At 41.2% G+C, this 20,750-nt stretch overlaps 2 protein-coding genes across 2 annotated transcripts in view; one reads left to right on the plus strand and one right to left on the minus strand.

Moving 5' to 3' along the window:
* LOC147337001 (protein NLRC3-like) overlaps window positions 1–20,750 on the plus strand; it is a 618,167-nt gene that overhangs the window by 519,388 nt on the left and 78,029 nt on the right. The window lies entirely within an intron of this gene.
* The window catches only part of LOC147337013 (protein NLRC3-like), a 504,309-nt gene that overhangs the window by 103,576 nt on the left and 379,983 nt on the right, over window positions 1–20,750 (minus strand). The window contains exons 10-11 of the mRNA XM_086287158.1: window positions 16,062–16,235; window positions 9,379–9,552 (exon numbers count right to left, since the gene is read on the minus strand). Coding sequence (XP_086143284.1) covers window positions 9,379–9,552; window positions 16,062–16,235 — 348 coding nt within the window. The remainder of the gene's footprint in view (window positions 1–9,378; window positions 9,553–16,061; window positions 16,236–20,750) is intronic.

Consider the following 20,750-nt stretch of genomic DNA (forward strand, 5'->3'; position numbering starts at 1 on the left):
CTGAAAGAAACACACAAGTTCACTGACTAAAAATATCTTATTATTATTTTATTTATGTATTACAGATTGATTTATTTTCTTATTAATTCTTAATTTGTTTATTCATTTTTCATATTTTGTGTTAAAAAATAAAAATAAAGAGATTTGAGAAGATTGGAATTTTTTAACCATGCCTTTCTTGTGGAAAACCTAATGCGGCCCAGCCTCACCCAGACTCTGCCTGCAGCGGCCCCCAGCTAAATTGAGTTTGAGACCCCTGTCCTACACCATAAATCAGTAAGAGAGGGTACGACCTCTCTCATGGCCCCAAGTGGTGTGTGCATGCCAGAGCACTGTGGAAGGCACACAGAGTCTTTACAGACTACTCAGGATCGAACCTCTATCATCATCCAATCGATTATAAAACTAAGCATGTATGAGTAAATATTTTTAAGCATATCCCATATGGAAAAGACTAAAAACTTATATGATGAAAGTCATACTCACGAAAGTGGCCACTTTCTCATTACTTTCATATATTGTTTTAGTAAGTATCGAAAACATACAAGTTTCATTATATAATTTTTCAAGGGATCTTATATCTGTTTTCACTCTTGTATGCTTTTCATACAAGTTTCACACAAGACAGATACAAACTTTATAAGATTTATATATCTTTTCCATATGGGAAATGACAATCAACAATATAAAGCTTACAGCTGGTTTTAATAACAACATTTATTTGTTTCTCAAATGAGAAAGAGCTATCGAGAAACACTCCTAAATCTTGAGTTCTTAACTTTTCCAGTGGGCCAAATTCAACATTATCTGCTAATGCTAAATAGGCTGCCGTTATTAACTAATGCTAATTGGATGTGAATTAGCATTATGCACTAATGCTAACACTTACTTTTTAACAATGTGAGTAGCTAATGCTAACACTATTTCCCTTAACTTTATAACAATGTGAACGGCTAATGCTAACACTCTTTTCCCTAGCAATACAACATCTGAGCTGCTAATGCTGAGTAGGTCGCCATTAGCACCTACGTCTAATTAAAGGCAAATACGCATTAGAACCTAATGCTCATATCGTTTTCCTTTGCTTTATAACAATGTGAGCAGCTACTGCTAAATAGCATTAGCTAATAACAGCAGTCTAATTTAATGTAAGTTAGCCTCATTTGCATTATAACGATGTGAGGAGTTAATGCTAAGTATGCTGCCATTAGCAGCTAATTCTAATTAGGGGTGAATAATTATTACCAGCTAATGCTAATATCGTTTTCTCTTCCCTTTTAACAATGTGAGCAGCTAGTGCTGGGTAGGCTGGTGCTAGCAGCTAATACTAAAGCTAAAGCTAATTTGATGTGAATTAGCATTACATTAGTGAGGAGTTAATGCTAAGTAGACTTCCATTACAGGTAATGCTAATTTTAGGTATTTAGGAATTGGCAGCTAATGCTAATACCATATTTTCTTGCATTATAACAATATGACCAGCTAATGCTAAGTAGGTTGCCGTTATTAGCTAATACTAATTTGAGGTGAATTAGCATTATCCGCTTATGCTAACAATGTTTTTTCTTACTTTTTAACAATATGAGTAGCTAATCTGAACATTTTTTTAAATTTAATTTTAACTTTTCCCCTGCGATGTGAAGAGGTAATGCTAAATAGCACGCCATTAGTGGCTAATTCTAATTTTAGATGAAAAAGCATTAAAAGCTAATGCTAATACCATATTTTCTTGATTTATATCAATATCAGTAGCTAATGCTAGGTATGTAGCCATCATTAGCTAATGCTAATTTAGGTGAATTAGCATCATCCGCTTATGCTAACAATGTGTTTTTTTACTTTTTAACAATACGCCATTAGTGGCCAATTCTAATGTTAGATGAGAAAGCATTAACAGCTAATGCTCATACTGTTTGCTTTGTAAGAATGACAGCAGCTAATGATACGAAGTCTACCGTTGTTAACTAATGTTAATTTGATGTGAATTAGCATTATCCGATAATGGTAACTCTTTTCCCCTGCATTACAACGACGTCAGGAGTTAATGCTAAGTAGGCTGCCATTAGGGGCTAACTCTAATTAGGGGTGAACAATTATTAGCAGCTAATGCTAATACCGTTTTCTCTTTCCTTATAACAACTTGAGCAGCTAATGCTAATTTGATGTGAATTAGCATTATATTAGTGAGCAGTTATTGCTAAGTAGGCTACCATTAGCAGCTAAAGCTAATTTGAGGTGAATAAGCATTAGTAGCTAACGCTAATACCCTTTTCTCTTGTGTTATAATGATGTGAAACGTTAATATTGTTCTCAAACAACAGAATGAGAATGAAATATTGATTCTAACAGGGCCCATAAACAGTATTAGCTTAGCAGCATTAGCTTATCAGAGTTTTCATCATGGTCACATAAATCCTTAGCAGAGCAAAGTGGCCTACTTAGCAATAGCTGCTCAAGTTGTAGAAAGCAAGGGAAAACAGTAATAGCATTAGCTGCTAAATGTGCACTTGAGAACAAATTTATTGTTAATTCAGCTGTGAATGTAGAGTTTGTCATTATTTAAGCTTCCATTTCCAAATGTTAGCTGCTCCTGTCTGCCTCTTTGTCACAAACACAGACTGAAATGATTCACAGCCTTGTTTCATCCTTCTGTCACTGTGGACATACAGCATGGGAAACATACACATGGCTGACACTTTATTAGGTACACTGGTATCTATCTCAGGTACACCTGTGACCTAAATGTTCCTGCAACCAGACTCCTTGGAGACCCCTACATAAATATCCATGAACTATCCAGCTAGACTAGTGTGTCTGTCCCTGAAAATATTCCTGCATGTGTGATTGTTCATGTCTCATCTGCAGGAAACAAACAGGAAGTGAGTGAAGGACACAGGAAATGTTTCCAGCTCTTCCTCCTCTATCAGACATTCTCTCCATACCTGAGAGTGTCCAGTCTCCAGCCTGGATCCTTCAGTCCAGCCGACAGCAGCTTCATTCCTGAGGGACCTGGATGATTGTAGCTCAGGTCCAGCTGTCTCAGATGGGAGGGGTTGGAGGTCAGAGCTGAGGCCAGAGAAGTACAGCCTTCCTCTGTGATCAGACAGCCTGACAGACTGCAGACACACAAAACAACAATCAATCTGTCAACAATCGTTTTCTCTTCGTCACAATAACATCTATCCATCCATACATCCATTCAATGTAACTTTATTTATAAGTGACAATACCCAACAGACAACAACAGTCATCTGAAGCTGTTTAACAGTGTAAGGTAACCGCCTCCACTGTGAGCAGCACTTGGTGATGGTGGGAAGAAGAACTCCCTTTGACACAAAGATCCTCCCAGTGAAAACAGGCTCCAGGAGGAGCATCTACCATGACTGGTTGCAGGGTGAGGGGAAAGAGAAGAACATGAACATCAAGAATGCAGCGAGTGGTAAAATAATAATAATAATAATAATGGATTGGATTTATATAGCGCTTTTCAAGGCACCCAAAGCGCTTTACAATGCCACTATTCAGTCACTCTCACATTCATACACTGGTGGAGGCAGCTACGGTTGTAGCCACAGCTGCCCTGGGGCAGACTGACAGAAGCGAGGCTGCCATATCGCGCCATCGGCCCCTCTGGCCAACACCAGTAGGCAAGTAGGGTAAAGCCCAAGGACACAACGACCAGGACAGAGAGCCCAGGGATCGAACCGGTGACCTTCCGGTTACAGATGCGATTCCCAACCCCCTGAGCCACGGTCGCCCTAAATAAAGATTTGACCTCAGTGTGCTCAGTGTTCCTGTCTATTCCTAACATATTCCTAACACGATAGCTGCACTTTAGAGCTCTAAAACTGGAACTGACACATAAAAATACTGAGAACACAGACTAGCAGCCACTGCATGGCCTCGAGTACGTATGTGGTGCGTTCAAAGAGCATCAGCATAGACATGGTGGGTTCAACAATATAGGACATAACAATTTCTATGGCGAAAATACTATCAATGAATGAGCCATAACATTTTAGCCATGTAAACATGTTATCAGTGGGCTTTCCAACAACTTGCATTGATCATTAAAGGATAAAATACGTGAGTCGAGGTCACTACGAGCCATGCGAGGGTCAAACATGGCAGAGAACCTTCCAGCAGCATCTTGGTTTATAATCCGCCTTTGGATCATCAGTTTAGGAGATGAAGGATCCAAGTAAAATAACAAGTTAAAAAATATGCAGCTATGGTCACTCACATGGACATCCTCCACACATACATCATGTATATTTAAACCCAGGGAGAAAACAAGATCCAGTGTGTGACCCTTTGTATGTGTGGGGCCAGAAACATGCTGCCTAAAGTTAAAAGACTCAGTGACAGTGATGAGCTCAGCAGCAGTGTTGACAGCGTCCTCATGTGCCGACACCGGTGTTTTGGTTGATGTAGAGTGAAGCCACGTTAATGACAACGTGATCCAGTGATCCAAGGGACCGCTCAGGGAGTTTGTGTGTTCGCTCAGACACATGAAACATTAGAGGGAACATTGGACATAATTCTTATTTTGCTGCCACGTCTCAGTCAGACACATGAAATCTAGAGACTCTTTAATAAAGAGATCGCTTAGAATAAATGATTTGTTTGTTATGGAGCGAACGTTAAGCGGGGCCAACCGAGTTGATGACGGTCGATCTGCAAAATCAACAGCTGACTGCAGCGGCACTTGAAATAAAGACAATGCAGACCTGTGGACCTGCTGGGCAGGGCAGCGACTCCAGAGCTGGGGGAAGCAATGATCGATGAGCAGACATAGCTGTTATCAATAAAAACAGTGAACGTTTGACGGACACACCGTGAGAAAAACTGCTTCTGAGCCACAGAGCCCAGGTCCCAGTCACCGGCGTAACATATTAACTAAATGTCAGGAGAGGAAGTGGACGCAGGCACCAGGATTCTCCCCACAGCCAAGAAGCTAGCCTCTGGTAGCTTCTCAGTTTCACCTGGACGTCGGCCCTCGTTCCCCTTTTCCATCTCTTGAGGGTGAAAGTCCTGCGGGTTGTGAAGAGTAGCACACCAGGGGAGGAAGAGTTTTTCTGTTCAGCTGTTACAGTAGCTCTCCACTGAATCTTTGATGTTAAACCCTTTAAGACGCTTGAACACTGCTAGCACGGCGCCCACAGAAACGCAAAGCAGAAGATGAAGCATCGCTGAATATGTTTCCAAACCAACTTCATTCTAAGCCAAAGACTAGAAAATATGGTGAAGCAAATCTGCCCTTTGGCTTCACCTGCACAGGTGCTGAGGTAGGTCCCTGCGTCGGGAGCAGCGCTGGGCTCTTCCAATCATGGACAAACAGGATCCCACATTCTTAATTTTTAGTTCACAAACACTTGTTGTAGTGACTAACTACTCCTGACATTTTGGAGATGTTTGCTCTTTATAGAGTAAAGTTACAGCGGGATACAAATAACATCAGGCTGATCCTGCCACGATTTGTTCCCTCGATTCAAATCACAGACAAACAGGATCCCACAGCTGTTTATGTTTTTGAACCCATTTTGCACAGAGAGGCATTTTTTGAAAATGTATTGACAGCAATGTTGATTAGTATTACAGAAGAAGAAAAAACAACTACCCGTGACGCCTTTGTAAATGGAGGGACAGTAACTGCGTGTGAAACCTGCAGATACTCAGATTAACAGTATTTTGTCTCTGTCTGCCATTCTGCAATTCATCTCACATAAACAATAACGTGACGTGAAAAAAGGCGCAACCTTTGACGTTGCCAGATGAACTCTGTATTCCTCGTCCGCAAAAAAGGAGTTTTAAAAAAATCTCAGTTTTTGGTGATTTGAAACGCTGTTTGGATGAAACAGCTGCGTTTTCAAAAATACCAGTGTAGGTGCGGACGTAGCGTAAAAGATTTAGTAGTTTATTTTCTTACTACCTGTAATTTATTGCAGATTACTTGTATTTGCTTAATTGTTTACTAAATGTTTGAGGTGTGAAATAAACCGCAATGGAGCAAAATATGGGCGTGTGTGGTTGGAGGATGTGTTAGTGCGTGTGCGTGCTGTTCACGCGCCGGGGGGGAGGCGAACGTTTTTCGTGTAAAACAAAGGGGGGCCCAGCAAAAAAAGTTTGGGAACCACTGCTGTAGTGCCATTTTGGGGAGCAGTTCAAGTTGCTATACATCAATACAACCGTTATAGCCCAAATTTTAATAATATGTATGCATTCAGTCCATAGTAACTACATATACATATATACATATACAGCAAAAAGTGCAATAAACTAGAACAAATTGAAAATTGTTTTGTTTTGTATTTTTACATATAGTTGTAGATGTCCGTACAAACAAACAAACAGGCAACCAACACATCACATACACACTCCAAAATAATATAATATAATATAAGCCTGAGAAAACAACCTAGATTTTTCATCAAAAAAGTACAATGTGCAATGGCAACAACACATATGGTTCAGTGTTATTAACTATGATAATAGCAGTAGGTACAAAAGACAATCTATGTCTCTTTGTCTTCACTGCAGGCACTTTATAACGACGACCTGATGGAAGCAGTTGAAAATCATTAAAGAGAGGATGATCTGAACACAACATGACAGAGGTCGCCTTCCTCAGCACCTGCCTGTTATAAAAGTCCACAAGCTGGACCTGAGACCTCCCTGAAATCTTACCAGCCACTTTAACCAGGTTGTTAAGTCTGGTCTTATTATTCAGAGACATATTACCGTACCAAGCAATGATACAGAAAGTTAAAACAGATTCAATAAAACTTTTATAAAAAACGAGTCATCATTGCAGATGAAACATTGAAACCTCTCAACCTCCTTAAAAAGTCTTTGTTGAACCTTTTTCACTGTAGCAGCAAGATGTGACTCAAAGCACAGAGCTTTATCAAGAACAACCCCCAAATACTTATAACTGTCCACCAGTTCAATGGCTGCACATTTACCACTGTTAGCGCAGGATGAGGGGATGTCTCCCTGAAGTCAATAACCATGTCCTTGGTTTTCAAGGTGCTGATCATTAAGAAGGACTGATCACACCACGAAACAAACTCATCCACAACAGGCCCATGGGAATCCTCTTCACCATGAAGGAGGCTTACAATGACTGTGTCATCTGCGTATTTAATGAAATGCCTGTTGGCCTGTGTACTGCGACAGTCATTAGTGTACAAAATATACAGTAGAGGAGAGAGACAACAACCTTGCGGTGAGCCAGTGGAAGAGTTCAGCTGTTTGGAAAAACAGCCGTTCACTCTCACACACTGAGATCTGTCAGTTAAAAAGTCTAAAACCCAACCAACGAGATTAAGATCAAGTGTAAACTGGTTAAGAAGTTTATCAGCTAAAAGATGTGGCTGGATAGTATTAAAAGCTGAAGAAAAATCAATAAATAAGAGCTGAGCATGAGCTTTGGCGCCATCAAGATGGCGATAAAGGAAGTTCAACAGAGTGACCACTGCATCATCAACACGTCTACGAGGCCTGTATGCAAATTGTAGAGGGTCTATAAGCTTCTCTACTTGCTAACTGAGAGTCTGAACTAAAACCAGGAAGACTTATCTTATTACAGTCACTGTAACAGTGACCAGTCATGTGTTTCATGCCTGCCCAGGCCACCCTTAAGTTATTGCTACCCATCTCCGCCTCTACCTTATCCTTGTATTTTACTTTGGCTTTTTTAATTTCTGATCTGATCTCCTTCCTAATTTCTCTAACTTTCAAGATATTCCCTTCAATAAAAGCTTTTTTCCTTTCATGAATCAGCCTCATAAGACCTTTTGAAGACCATGGTTTGTTATTAGGAAAAAAATGGAGATGGTGTCAGTCGCATTCTTAGGATTCGCTTTAGGGTGGATGTAAACAATGGTGACGTTGATCTGTGGGAATTCCCTCGGCAGATAAAACGGCCTCAAAGACACAGAGAGGAGCTCAATGTCAGGCAGACACACTTGTCTACGAACGGTCACATTTTTACACCATTTCTGATTTATATACAAACACACTCCTCCTTGAGATTTCTGGGTAGCTCCGGGGTCTCGATCCAAACGTATGGGAAACCCGAAGCCATTTAGTTCCAGAGAACAATCAGGGTCAGAGTCCTTGAGCCAAGTCTCTGTGAATGCCATTAGACATGTATCCCTGTAGCCACGTAAGTGTGCAACATTCAAATGCAGTTCATCCAATTTACTCCTCAGAGACTGCACATTAGCCAGGATTATTGATGGTAAAGGAATGACTCCAAACGACCGTCAGGATTGCCAATAAAATCATGCGAAATAAAAAACCCATCTTCGTTAAAAGAAGTTCCACAAAACACAAGCCGATGCTATAGAATTTCCTCTGGCAAAAAAAATATATATATAAAGGAATAAAAGAATGAAATAAAATAAGTTAAAACACTGACACTGACAGAGAGAGACAACCTGCTGGTCGCCACAAGAGCAGCGCCCCTCTTTCTAGTCTAGTCTAGACTGAGAATGCATCAAGACCACTCACTCACCCTTCCCTCCTGCCTCTCAGCTGCTGAAACTCACAGTTTGTTACCACGGAAGAGTCACTCCTTCATCTGAGATGAAGCCTGATAGTCTGACTGATGCAATATAACATTCAGTCTACACTTTGTTTTTGTGCAAAGATGATAAAGAGGAAATACTAATAACATAAACAAAAATAAATGTCCAATTTAGAAATCTTATTCTTTTTTGCTCTATAAAATAGTTGTTTTTATTTTTCAGTCACTCATCGTAGCAGTAGGATTTACATGAAAATAAAAACAAATTAAGTTTGAGAGAAAAAGTACATTTTTGGCACTCTCTGGGCAACTGACTCAGAGACTCAAATGACTTAAAAAACCCGATTCATTTTGGTGAGTGACTCATTTAAACTCGATTCGGTAAAAAGAATCAAATTTACCATCACTAATACAAATCCCTTTGGAGAAAACAGCTTTAAAATATGTATTGTTAAATTCCAGATGTTTCTTTGCAAGGAAAACTCAGACACTGAAACAATACCACCAGTAACCTCCTACATATGGAAATGTGGTGTCATTAAAGACATAATAATTTCATTAATACCCAATATCCAGCAAAATATGTAATTTGAACATTTTGTTCCTAACGAAATCAAATGTATATATTGTAGAAGATTAGCCAAATTTATGTAAAATGGCCAGTACATGAATTAAAAATAAAAAATAAACAAAATCGTATGACTGTGACAAATTTTACACAGTAATTCAGTCTAATAATCCACTCAAATATAAATATAAGTTTAGCTAAAAGCTCTATAGATAAGTCAATCAATAATATAATTCACATTTTAAATGATCATATGTGTTAACGTTTGAATCCTGACCTGAGAGTTTCCACTGCACACTGTGAACTCTTTAGTCCAGCAGACAGAAGCTTCACTCCTGAATCCTGCAGGTCAGAGTTACTCAGGTCCAGCTCTCTCAGACTGGAGGACTGGGAGCTGAGGACTGAGCACAGAGCTTCACAGCTTCTCTCTGACAGGTTACAGCCACCCAGTCTGAAAAACAAAAGATAATCTATAATACTTATGTAAAGTTTGTTATTATATTACATGCCATCTTTTTATTTTTGATGAAACCTTAACATACTAAGATACAACATCATATGGATGAACTTGAATAAAATGGTTTTTTTTAATTATATCTTTATTTGGATTGGACAAGTGATCAGTAAACAAAGTGATCAGTGGGTGCATATTAACCTCCACTAGCTATTACTAGGAGAGTTGCTCGCATGCTCTCCCGAAGGAGATATATAGAACACATTACATGGAACTATAAACACAAACTGGGAGGGGTGCCCATGCTGCAATCATTGTGAACAAATAAGTAAATAAACAAGCAATAGTAATAGAAGTAAATGTAAAAAACAAACAAACAAAAAACAACCAAGTAATAGTGAGATCAAGTGAAGTCAGCCCTCGTGGGGGTGATGAATTGGATCCAATTGTTCCAACTTTGGTAGATTTTGGCTTTTTGATTTCTTAACAGATATGTAAGTTTTTCCATCCTAAATATCTCTAAAATGATCCCAAACCAGTCGTCTAGGGTAGGCTGGGCTGGGCTTAACCATCTTCTAGTAATTGTTTTTTTACTTGCCACCAAGAGTAATTGCACCAACTTAATCTCACTCCTACATTCCAGAAAGGGGACCAAACCCATGTATAAAACCTTAAAATCTAAAGGTATTTGAACGTTAAAGACTGCACTTAAGGAGACCTGAACGTTTTTTAACTTGGGACAGTCCCAAAAGACATGAAAATGGTTAGCAACAGTCGAGCCGCATTGTCTCCAGCATTGCATATAAGCCCCTTTGTACCTCTCCTGATATGGAGTCTTGAAGTACCTAATAATATTCTTCCAGCCATGTTCCTTCCAGCTCATAGAACTGGACGTGGACCACTGGCAGTACAAAACATTTTCCCACTCCCCCACAGAAATAGCAATCCCTGATTCCCTTTCCCATTTATCCTTAGTGTATAAAGTATTATCCTTGCTGGCACTAGAGAGGGCTTTGTATAGTTTAGAAATAGATTTAGTAGGGGTCATGGTTGTGGCATTTTTCAGGATGAGGAAAAAATGCGACTCAGCATCATTGAAGTCGGACAGTTTGCATTCATGATCAATATATGATCTCAGCTGTAAGTTTCTATGAAAGTTGTATTTTGTCAGGTTGTGATCGTCCCGTAAGGCCTCAAATCTGAGCACAATATTTCTATGAGTAAGAGAGAGGAATGTCGTAAGGCCATAGGATATCCATGCTTCAAAGTTAGAGTCGTGTCTGTTTGGAATAAAATCCGAGTCGAAAGCAACCCACCTGAAGATTTTTAGCATTTTGTGTATCCCACAGATGTTGATTACCTTCTGCCAAACTTGGAGGGTGTGGGTTAACCAGGGGTTCCCCAGCTTTTCCAGCCGGCACATTAGACCCTTATCTGCCATTACAGCTTGTAGGGGGAATCGGTCCAACAGGCTGGACTCCAGTTCCTTCCACCTAGCCGTGTATGTTTTGTTACACCAATATAAGAGGGGGGTTATTTGAGCGACATAATAGTAATTCCTGAGGCAGGGGAGACCCAGTCCTCTCTTTTCCTTGGGGAGCTGGAGGGTAGCATATTTAATCCTTGGCTTTCGGCCCTGCCAGATAAATCTGGAGATCCATTTGTCCCACTCAATAAATTGGTAATCGCTCACTTCTATTGGCAAGTTTCTAAAAAGATAAAGCAGTCTGGGGAGCGTGTCCATCTTGATTGCGGTTACCCGGGAGCTGAGACGCATAAAGGGGACCAGATTCCATCTGTGCAAATCAGCTTTTATACTTGCAGATATTGGCTCGTAGTTTGCCTGAAAGAGCAGCGAGAGGTCCGCAGTCAAATATATTCCCAGGTACTTAATTTTCTCATTATCCCGATTTACTGTAAATTTGAGCAGAGATGTGTAATATTCTCCTAATGTTGTCAGTTGTTTGTCTATAGTGAATGAAACCAGTCTGATCTAAATCGATGAGGTCAGGTAAAAACTTCTCCAGTCTACGAGCAAGAATAGAAGTAAATAGTTTGTAATCCAAGTTAAGGACACTGATTGGTCGATAGTTTCCACATTCTCGTTTATCTTTCCCCTCTTTTGGGATAATTGAAATAGTTGCCTCCCTCCAGGAGGGTGGGATTTCTCCCTCCTGTAGGATGTAGTTAAATGACTTCAGCAATGTGGGGACTAGATCTGCCCTCAGGGTGCGATACCACTGAGAACTGAACCCGTCCGGCCCAACTACCTTACCTGGTTTTAATCTGGAAAAAGCATTAATTTCTTCCACTAAAATGGGATGTGTTAGAAGCTCATTTTTGAGAGACGGGAGTGAAGGTAATTCTAGAGAGCTAAGAAAGGCATCAGTACAATTCTCCTCCGTAGCATTGGGCTGCGAGTACAGCTCCCTAAAGAAGGTCTCAAAACATTTCTGAATGTCTTCTAATTTTGATTCCAGAATATTAGTCTTGGGGTCCTTGATTTGGTATATCGTACTTTCCTCTAGTTGTTTGCGTTATTTATGTGCCAGATATTTTGCAGATTTCCCTCCTGTCTCATAGTATTTTTGCCTCAAAAAAATTAAGTTATTTTGGGCCTCCTGGGTGTAAATATCATTAATTTCATCCTGTATTTTCCTGATATCCTGCTTCAGAGTAGGATTTGCGGTGTTTATGTCTTCCTGTTCTTTCAACTTTAAATTTGCCTGTAGTTCTGCTAATTTTTGCCCTTTGATTCTCTTTAAGTGGGAGGCGATAGAAATTAATGTACCTCTCATTACCGCTTTGAGCGTATCCCAAAGAATAGCTGGAGATACCTCTCCTGTGTCATTAACATCTAGAAATTCTTTAATGTCTACCTTTAATTTGGAAACTATGGCAGGATCATTAAGGTGCGATAACAATTTCCACAGTGTGGTACATTTTTTCCTAGCCACCTGCAAAGATAGAGAGATAGGACTGTGGTCAGATAGATCTCTTGTTAATATGTCACAGTCTTTGACCCTAAACCTATCAACTTTAAACATAAAAAAGTAGTCCAGCCTTGCATACACTTTAAAGGAACCAGAGTAATGAGTGAAATTTCTGGTAGATGCGTAGCGGTCCCTCCATACATCTATTATCCCCATCTCTACCATATAGGAATTGACTTTTCTAGTAAGTGCTGTTACCTGGTTGGTTGGGGAGGAGGAGTCTAGTTTAGGGTCAAGTCTAAAGTTAAAACCCCCCCACAGACAGCTATCCCCTGAGAATCCACCAATAAATCAAACATATTCCTATAGAATAGCCAATCGCTCCCGGGGGGAGCATAAACATTTAAAATTGTGATTTCAGACCCCTCTATCCATTCTGTTATTCTAACCAATCTGCCTTCCTCGTCACAGAGTTCTTAGATATGTTCATAGTTAAGTGTACCAGAGATAAGTGTAGCCACACCCCTCTTGTGTTTGGACTTAACGGAAGAGGAGAATACATATTTAAAACCCTTTCTTTTCAATCTCAAGTGATCTACTTGGTTCATGTGTGTCTCCTGAAGTAATGCAATCTGGGCCTTCTCCTTCCTTAGTTTGGACAGTATCTTATTCATCTTAATCACGTTCAGAACCCCGTTAACATTAAAAGAGATTACTTTCACTGACTCACTTCCCATAAAGATATATTAAGTTACCACAGCGCATAAACTCAATAGCAGCAGGCAACCCCCTCTTAAAACAGTAACAAGTGAAAAAAGTTAGGAATGAACTGAAAACATTTGAACATAACTGGAGCTTGAAAGCTCCTAAGCTGGCTTCTGACAGTGGAGCACTTCCACTGACACCCTCACAACTTGAAGGGAAACCCCTTATTACCCCCTGAGTTAGGGGGCTTTCCACTGCGACGTCACTCACAGCACGAGAAGCCCCACCCATTTTAGCTCGACAGTAACCATATTTCACCATGTTGTCCATAGCTAATACATAACATTAAATTCGTTCTCTTCACGTCTGTATACTTGCAGCTTCTCTCTATATCCCGCAGCTCCTCGGATCTGACGCGGACGCCGACCACCAACTCCCCGCCACAGCGGGCATCTTTGTAGTTTTTCTCTGGGGGTTGCCGGTGGTGTAATCACCTTTACCGGCAGGCCCCGACTCGCCAGGTCAGCCGTTGCCTCCTCCACCGTGTTGTAGGTTTTCACTCCTTCTTCGAAAAAAACCTTAAGGCGCGCTGAGTAGAGGGTCCTAAACCGTACATTCTTCTCTTTTAGGACCTTTCGTGCCTCTGCATACTCCTTCCTCATAGCCATGATCTCAGGGGGGTAATCGTGGTCGAGGTTGATCTTGCTGGAATTCAGCATAAAACCTTTCTTTTGCCAAGCGAGCCTCAGCACTTCTTCTTTAACCGTGAAGCACAGGAATTTTACCAGGATCGATCTGGGTTGGGAGCCGTCCGGAGGGAGTAATGATAATGCTCTGTGTGCTCTCTGAATTTGTAACGGTGTTGATGGTGGGATGGCGAGATTCTCCCAGAGTAGCTTCTCCACAAAGTGGGCCATAGATGGAGCTCCCGATTCTTCTCCCTCCGGCACCCTGTACAGTCTGAGCGACTCCCTCCTCGAGTAAGCCTCCAGTGATGTTAGTTTTGTTTGAAACTTTTCCTGCATGCTTTCTTCCATTTGCGCAACATCTCTAAAGTTAGAAATATCCTGTCTCAGAGTGACGCTGAAAAACTAGTTCATGCATTTATTACTTCCAGGCTGGACTATTGTAATTCGTTATTATCAGGATGTCCAAAAAACTCCCTGAAAAGCCTTCAGCTAATCCAAAATGCTGCAGCAAGAGTACTGACACGGACTAGAAAGAGAGAGCAGATTTCTCCTGTATTGGCTTCCCTTCATTGGCTTCCTGTTAAATCCAGAATTGAATTCAAAATCCTGCTCCTCACATACAAGATCTTAAATAATCAGGCCCAATCTTATCTTAATGACCTTGTAGTACCATATCACCCCATTAGAGCACTTCGCTCTCACACTGCAGGCCTACTTGTTGTTCCTAGAGTATTTAAAAGTAGAATGGGAGGCAGAGCCTTCAGTTTTCAGGCCCCTCTTCTGTGGAACCAGCTTCCAGTTTGGATTCAGGAGACAGACACTATCTCTACTTTTAAGATTAATCTCATATTTCCATTAAAAGTGTTGAATTTGTTTGATGTTCTTTATGATCTCTGGCACCAGTTCATCTGTAGGCTGAGCTCAATCCATCCATTTAGTGAAATGATGTTTAAAGGTCTCCTTGTTCTGTGAGCGTGCACAGATCCTGAAGCAGAAAGCCTGGGTTACAGAGAAATGATCATCACTGTGATGATGCTCATCATCTCTGACTGGGATTTGAGGTTTTGTCAAAGCAGCAAAGAAAGCCTGGCTATGTTGGACTGGGTGTGGAAGCAGCTCCCAGTTTGAGTTCAGGAGACAGACACCCTCTCTACTTTGAAGATCAGCTTCAAACTTTACTTTTTGCTAAAGCATATAGTTAGGGCTGGGCCAGGTGACCCTGAATCCTCCCTTAGTTATGCTGCAATAGACGTAGGCTGCCGGGGATTCCCATGATGCATTGAGTTTTTCCTTTCCAGTCACCTTTCTCACTCACTATGTGTTAACAGACCTCTCTGCATTGAATCATATGTGTTATTAACCTCTGTCTCTCTTCCACAGCATGTCTTTATCCTGTCTTCCTTCTCTCACTCCAACCAATCACAGCAGATGGCCCCGCCCCTCCCTGAGCCTGGTTCTGCCAGAGGTTTCTTTCTGTTAAAAGGGAGTTTTTCCTTCCCACTGTCGCCAAAGTGCTTGTTCATAGGGGGTCATGTGATTGTTGGGTTTTTCTCTGTATTTATGAAGTGCCTTGAGGTGACTTTTGTTGTGATTTGGCGCTATATAAATAACATTGAATTGCATTGTTAGTATCTCAGACAAAATCTCGTCTGTGTTCTGGAGCTTATCTTTGTGTTCTGCAACCCTGGTTTCCACATCATTAAGCCGCGCATTGGCTTTATCCAACTCACCCCTTATTTCCACCAGTTGCGCTTTCGTGTCTTTTCGAAATTCTTTCACCTCTTTCCCAACGCCTCTCAGTTCTTTCAGTATCAGCGTCAAACTTGCTGGGTCAACCTCATCTTCTGTCCCAGAATCCTCGCGGCTAGGAGTGGGAGAGTGGCCTCGGCTAGCCCTATAGGGCTAACGTTAGCCCCTTCTGTTAGCTGCACATTGCCATCTTCCACGTTTTCAAACGTTAACTTCTTAGCTATTTTGTTCTTTCTGGACATCATTTAAACCCCTTTTTCCTCTTTATGTGCACTTAGATAGTGTATTAATTTACTTGGGGCAGTTTTAATAAGTTTCAGTCGAGAGCTCTCGTACTAGGTGTCCATCCCCACGAGCGCCGGAACCGGAAGCCTTGAATAAAATGTTTAATTGGTTCATTTAAAAAAAACCAAATGTCAATTGATCTGACCTCAGAGTATTTAGTTTACAGTTTAAACTTTGTAGTCCAGCAGACAGAATCTTCACTCCTGAATCCTGCACATTTTTGATACTCAGGTCCAGCTCTGTCAGAGTAGAGGACTGAGAGCTGAGCATTGAGGACACAGCTTCACAGTTTTCCACTAGAAGTTCACAGACGTTGAGTCTGAAAATGAAAACATGAACAAAGACTGATGTTAAAGTGTAATCAGGGTGCAATAACTAATCTTATATTTTAAGAATCCTTGTTGTTTTATGCTGAGCAGATGTGGTACGAAACAACAGTAAATTGATCAAGTTTACCTCTACTGTTTAAATTGCTGGATTTATTTTATCAGTTAAAAACAAAACAAAACAAACAAACAAAAGAAAAAAAAATACAAATCGTTCAGACCTCAGAATATTCAGTTTGGCGTGTGGACTCTCCACTGCAGCAGACAGAAGCTTTACTGCTGAAGCCTTCAGGCTGTCGGTACTCAAGTCCAGCTCTCTCAGACTACAGGACTGGGAGCTGACCACTGACAACAAATCTGTACAGACTTTCTCTGACAGCTTACAGCTGCTCAGCCTGAAAAAAATAACAAGAACAACAAAACAATAATATTTATTATCAAATAAAATCTCTTTATATGTTGAATCTAAGTAATCAAATGTGTACAAATGAGTACACTACAATGCACAATTAAATAAAAAAATGTTCAAGAATTTAAGTGTAACAGAAGAAAACTATTTCAAATTAAACACAATTATTCCAATGTATGTAAATGGAAACCAGTGAAGACCAGGTTGATTTAGTGACAGTAGTTCAGTGTCTGCTGGCACAGGCCTGTGAGTACTGCAGTATTACACTTACTACAGTACTGCTGGTCACTTTATTAATTCTAATATGTGTGATTACTGTAAATGTAGTTATAAATAATGTATCACATCCTGGACTCTCATTTCATTTTCTGCCTAAAAGATGCTTTGGCTCATTCCCCTTTAAAGCCCCGCTCTCCCTAAAGGCCAACTTTATTTTGATTGGATGATTTCATAAAGCACGCTGAAAGGCAGTAGCCAGTTATCATGAGCTCCATCTCCTCAACCTTCTGGTTTAGAAATTATAAGAAACTGTAAACCTCATAAAAACCCGTCTTGATCCATGCTCAATCATCCAGGTTAGTAAATCCCAAAAGTTGATTCTGTTCATCTGGACGTAGCGCTTTCAGTGGGAGAAACATTTCGTCACTCATCCAGGTGACTTCGTCAGTCTCAGCTGACTTCTGGTTTCCAACCCTATAAAAAGTACATTTGCATAATGACTGAAACCAGCCCACTGAAGGAACAATAAGGCTGGGAGGTCAGTTCCTTGACCATTAGGTTTGAGTCATTATGCAGATGTACTCTTTATAAGATTGGGGAAAGCTGCAGTCAGCTGAGCCTGAAGAAGTCATCTTGATGAGTGACAAAATGTTTCTCCCGCTGAGAGCGCTACGTCCAGATGAACAGAATCAAACTTTGGGGGCTCATAAAATCATGATTAGAAATCTTCTCAGATGTATTTTTACATTTTAGATCCACAGCAACAAAGTTCACAGCAGGATGTCTCTGTTCAGTAATTATTATGCCCATTACCTGCAAACTGTGAGGTACGCAGGTAATGTCAGGTAAACACTAGCTGTCTGAAACTGTTCCTGTTAAATGTGTGTATAAAGGAAATAAGCTGAAATACAGAGACTGGGTGGATCTGTGCTTTGACTTTGACACCAAAAATTTCTTCCTGTTAAAAGGGAGTTTTTCCTTCCCACTGTCGCCAAAGTGTTTGCTCATAGGGGGTCATATGATTGTTGAGTTTTTCTCTGTATCTATTACTGTACGATCTAGTGTACATTATAAAGCGCATTGAGGTGACTGTTGTGATTTGGCGCTATATAAATAAAATTGAATTGAATTACATCCCATTTCAGGTACCTAGAACCTGAACCTTCTCTGGAAACCTGGGACGCTGGCGGGTTTCTCTTGCTTACCTATCTGCTCATCCTCTTTCTTTCTGCTCGCATGATGATTTCCTGGTTGAGTTTGTAAAGACTTTTGCTCAGGACCTTTTTGCTGTGCGGCAACAGTGCTAACCACCGTCCGCTGTATGTTTTTCAGTCATTAAATCAAACCATGAAAGATCAGCTTGCTTCTCGTGATGAACCTGTCTGTTTTCGATTCCACACCAGGGTCTGCCCACTGGAAAGTTCAGGGATAAGGGTGGAGGATACTCACACAAACATAAAAACCCAGATTGCAACTCCAACTCTCTGTTCTAGTTAACCAGACCTTTCAGGCTCTTGTTCAATCAGAACCTCATGGAGTCTGAGTTAGCGAGACAGTTAAACATCCCTCTATGCCCCCTTAATCCGCCCATTCCCACTAAGTCATTAAATAACCGAGTGTCCCCTCACATAACTCAGCGCACAGAGCCTGTCACCCCTGGCAATCACAAGAAAACACTTACCTTTTTTGCTTTTCATGCACCTCACAAACCACTCATACTCGGGTTTCCTTGGCTAGAATTACATAACCCCCACTTAGACTGGTCAGGTCAGAGGGTAATCAATTAGAGTCTGTTCTGTCATTCAAATTGCCTTGTTTCTGCCCGTCCACCGGAACCTGTGGAACCATCAACCAACACTGAGACTGTTTTAGATCTCTCCTCTGTCCCCACCAAATGTCATGATCTTCAGGAAGTATTTAGCAAAAGTAAAGCGCTTTCACTGCCACCTCACAGACCACATGACTGCACCATAGAACTACTCTCTGGCTCCACCCGGCCTTCTAGCTGGCTGTATAACCTGTCTAGACCTGAGTGTGCGGCTATGGAAAAGTACATTAAGGAATCCCTCGGTGCAGGCATAATCCAACGATTGTCATCTCAAGTTGGAACTTCTTTTTTGTGGGGAAAAAGGATGGCTCTCTCTGGCCATGCATTTACTTCAGGGGCCTCAGTGATATTACCATCAAGAATAAGTACCTATTACCTCATTAGCTCTGCTTTCAGGCCATTTCACAGTGCCACTGGGTTTACAAAACCCCACATCCACAACGCTTACCACTTTTTCCAGATCAATCAGGGAGACAAGTGGAAGACCGTTTTAAACATGCCATTGGGGGACTACGAGTATTTGGTCATGCCGCCTGGGTTAACTAATGCTCCCGCAATGTTTCAAGATTAGTTAACGATGTCCTCCGGGAATTCCTTGACAGGTTCGTATTGGTGTATCTGGATGATATCCTCATTTTTCCCAAAACCTGCGAGGAACATCAGTCTCATGTCCATGCTATTTTTCCAACGTTTGCTGGAGAATAAACCTTATGTCAAAGCAAAAAAGTGTGAATTCCATTCCTCATCAATAACTTTTTTCAGTTACATTTTGGCACGGGGGCAGGTGAAGACGGATCTGGCAAATGTGAAAGCTTTCACAGAGTGGCCTACCCCTTGTACCCATTGTAGATTCAAGAAGCATCTCCAATGGGTTTTGGGAATAGCAAATTTTTATAGACTGTTCATTTTCAACTATAGTCAGGTAGCTGCACCACTCAAGTCTCAGCATGCATCTGGTCCCCCAAAGCTGAAACTGCATTCACCAAACTTAAGTATCTGTTCACCACGGCACCTTTTTGGTTCACCCTGATCACAGTTATCATTGCAAAGGTGGACACATCAGAAATTGGAGAAGGGAGAGGTAAATGATGCCAAGTGAAAGAGAATGCTTTGGGGGGGGGGGGGGGGGGGGGGTCATGCTGCTGTCATGGTCTGTGTGAGCGGCGGTGGTTTCCCACTAGACTCTGGTTTCTGCCTTTGGGTGAAGCCTGGTCAGCCTGTCCATTGTCCACACCTGACAGTAATCTACTAGGCTGAATATAACATCAGCACTCCCAATAACTCTGCTAACCTCCTAATCCTCGGATCATCTACTCACCCTTGCAGTTCAGTCACGTTTTCCTGGATGCTGGTCTTCTTGATTCACTCACAGCCACATTAATGCCTTTCGTCTCTTAGACTTACTGGACCACTTTGCCTGGATTCAAAGCTAACAAGTACTCACCCAGACCTCACCACCTGCCTTCCCCAAGTTGCTTTCCGACTGCTGACAAGTAAATGGTAAATGGACTGATTCTTATATAGCATTTTTCTACTCTCCCGGAGTACTCAAAGCGCTCTATACAACATGCCACATCCACCCAATCACACCCATCCTCACAAACACTTTATCTGAACTTAGTGCTTTCTAAGTACATTCACGCACATTCATACTCTGATGGATGCATCGGAGAGCAAGTTGGGGTTAGTATCTTGCCCAAGGATACTTGACATGCAGACTGGAGGAGCCAGGGATCGAACCACCAACCTTCTGATCAGTAGGTCAGATCAGACCAGCTTTACCTCCTGAGCTACAGAAACCCCAAATAAGACATTGAAGATAACCTCGTTCACTTACTGTAACCTCCACCAGTGATCTTTCTGATGCTGCTCTACCTCTGTTACAGTGACTCAGATTACCATCAACCAAGACCCATTTCCGGAAACCTACCATAGAGCCCACTTCATGCTCACAGCTTCAAGTGCTTGACTTCCACCATAGTTCACAGTTCATGTTAAAAAATTCCAAGTGTCAAGTTCCTGTGTGTAAATAAAGCCTTCACGTCTAGTAAT

The sequence above is a fragment of the Aulonocara sp. 'chitande type north' Nkhata Bay genome, linkage group LG3 (assembly GCF_057382095.1).
Source record: "Aulonocara sp. 'chitande type north' Nkhata Bay isolate Kocher_YH1m ecotype deep benthic linkage group LG3, A_spYH_male_GT1.1, whole genome shotgun sequence".
Classification (NCBI taxonomy): domain Eukaryota; kingdom Metazoa; phylum Chordata; class Actinopteri; order Cichliformes; family Cichlidae; genus Aulonocara; species Aulonocara sp. 'chitande type north' Nkhata Bay.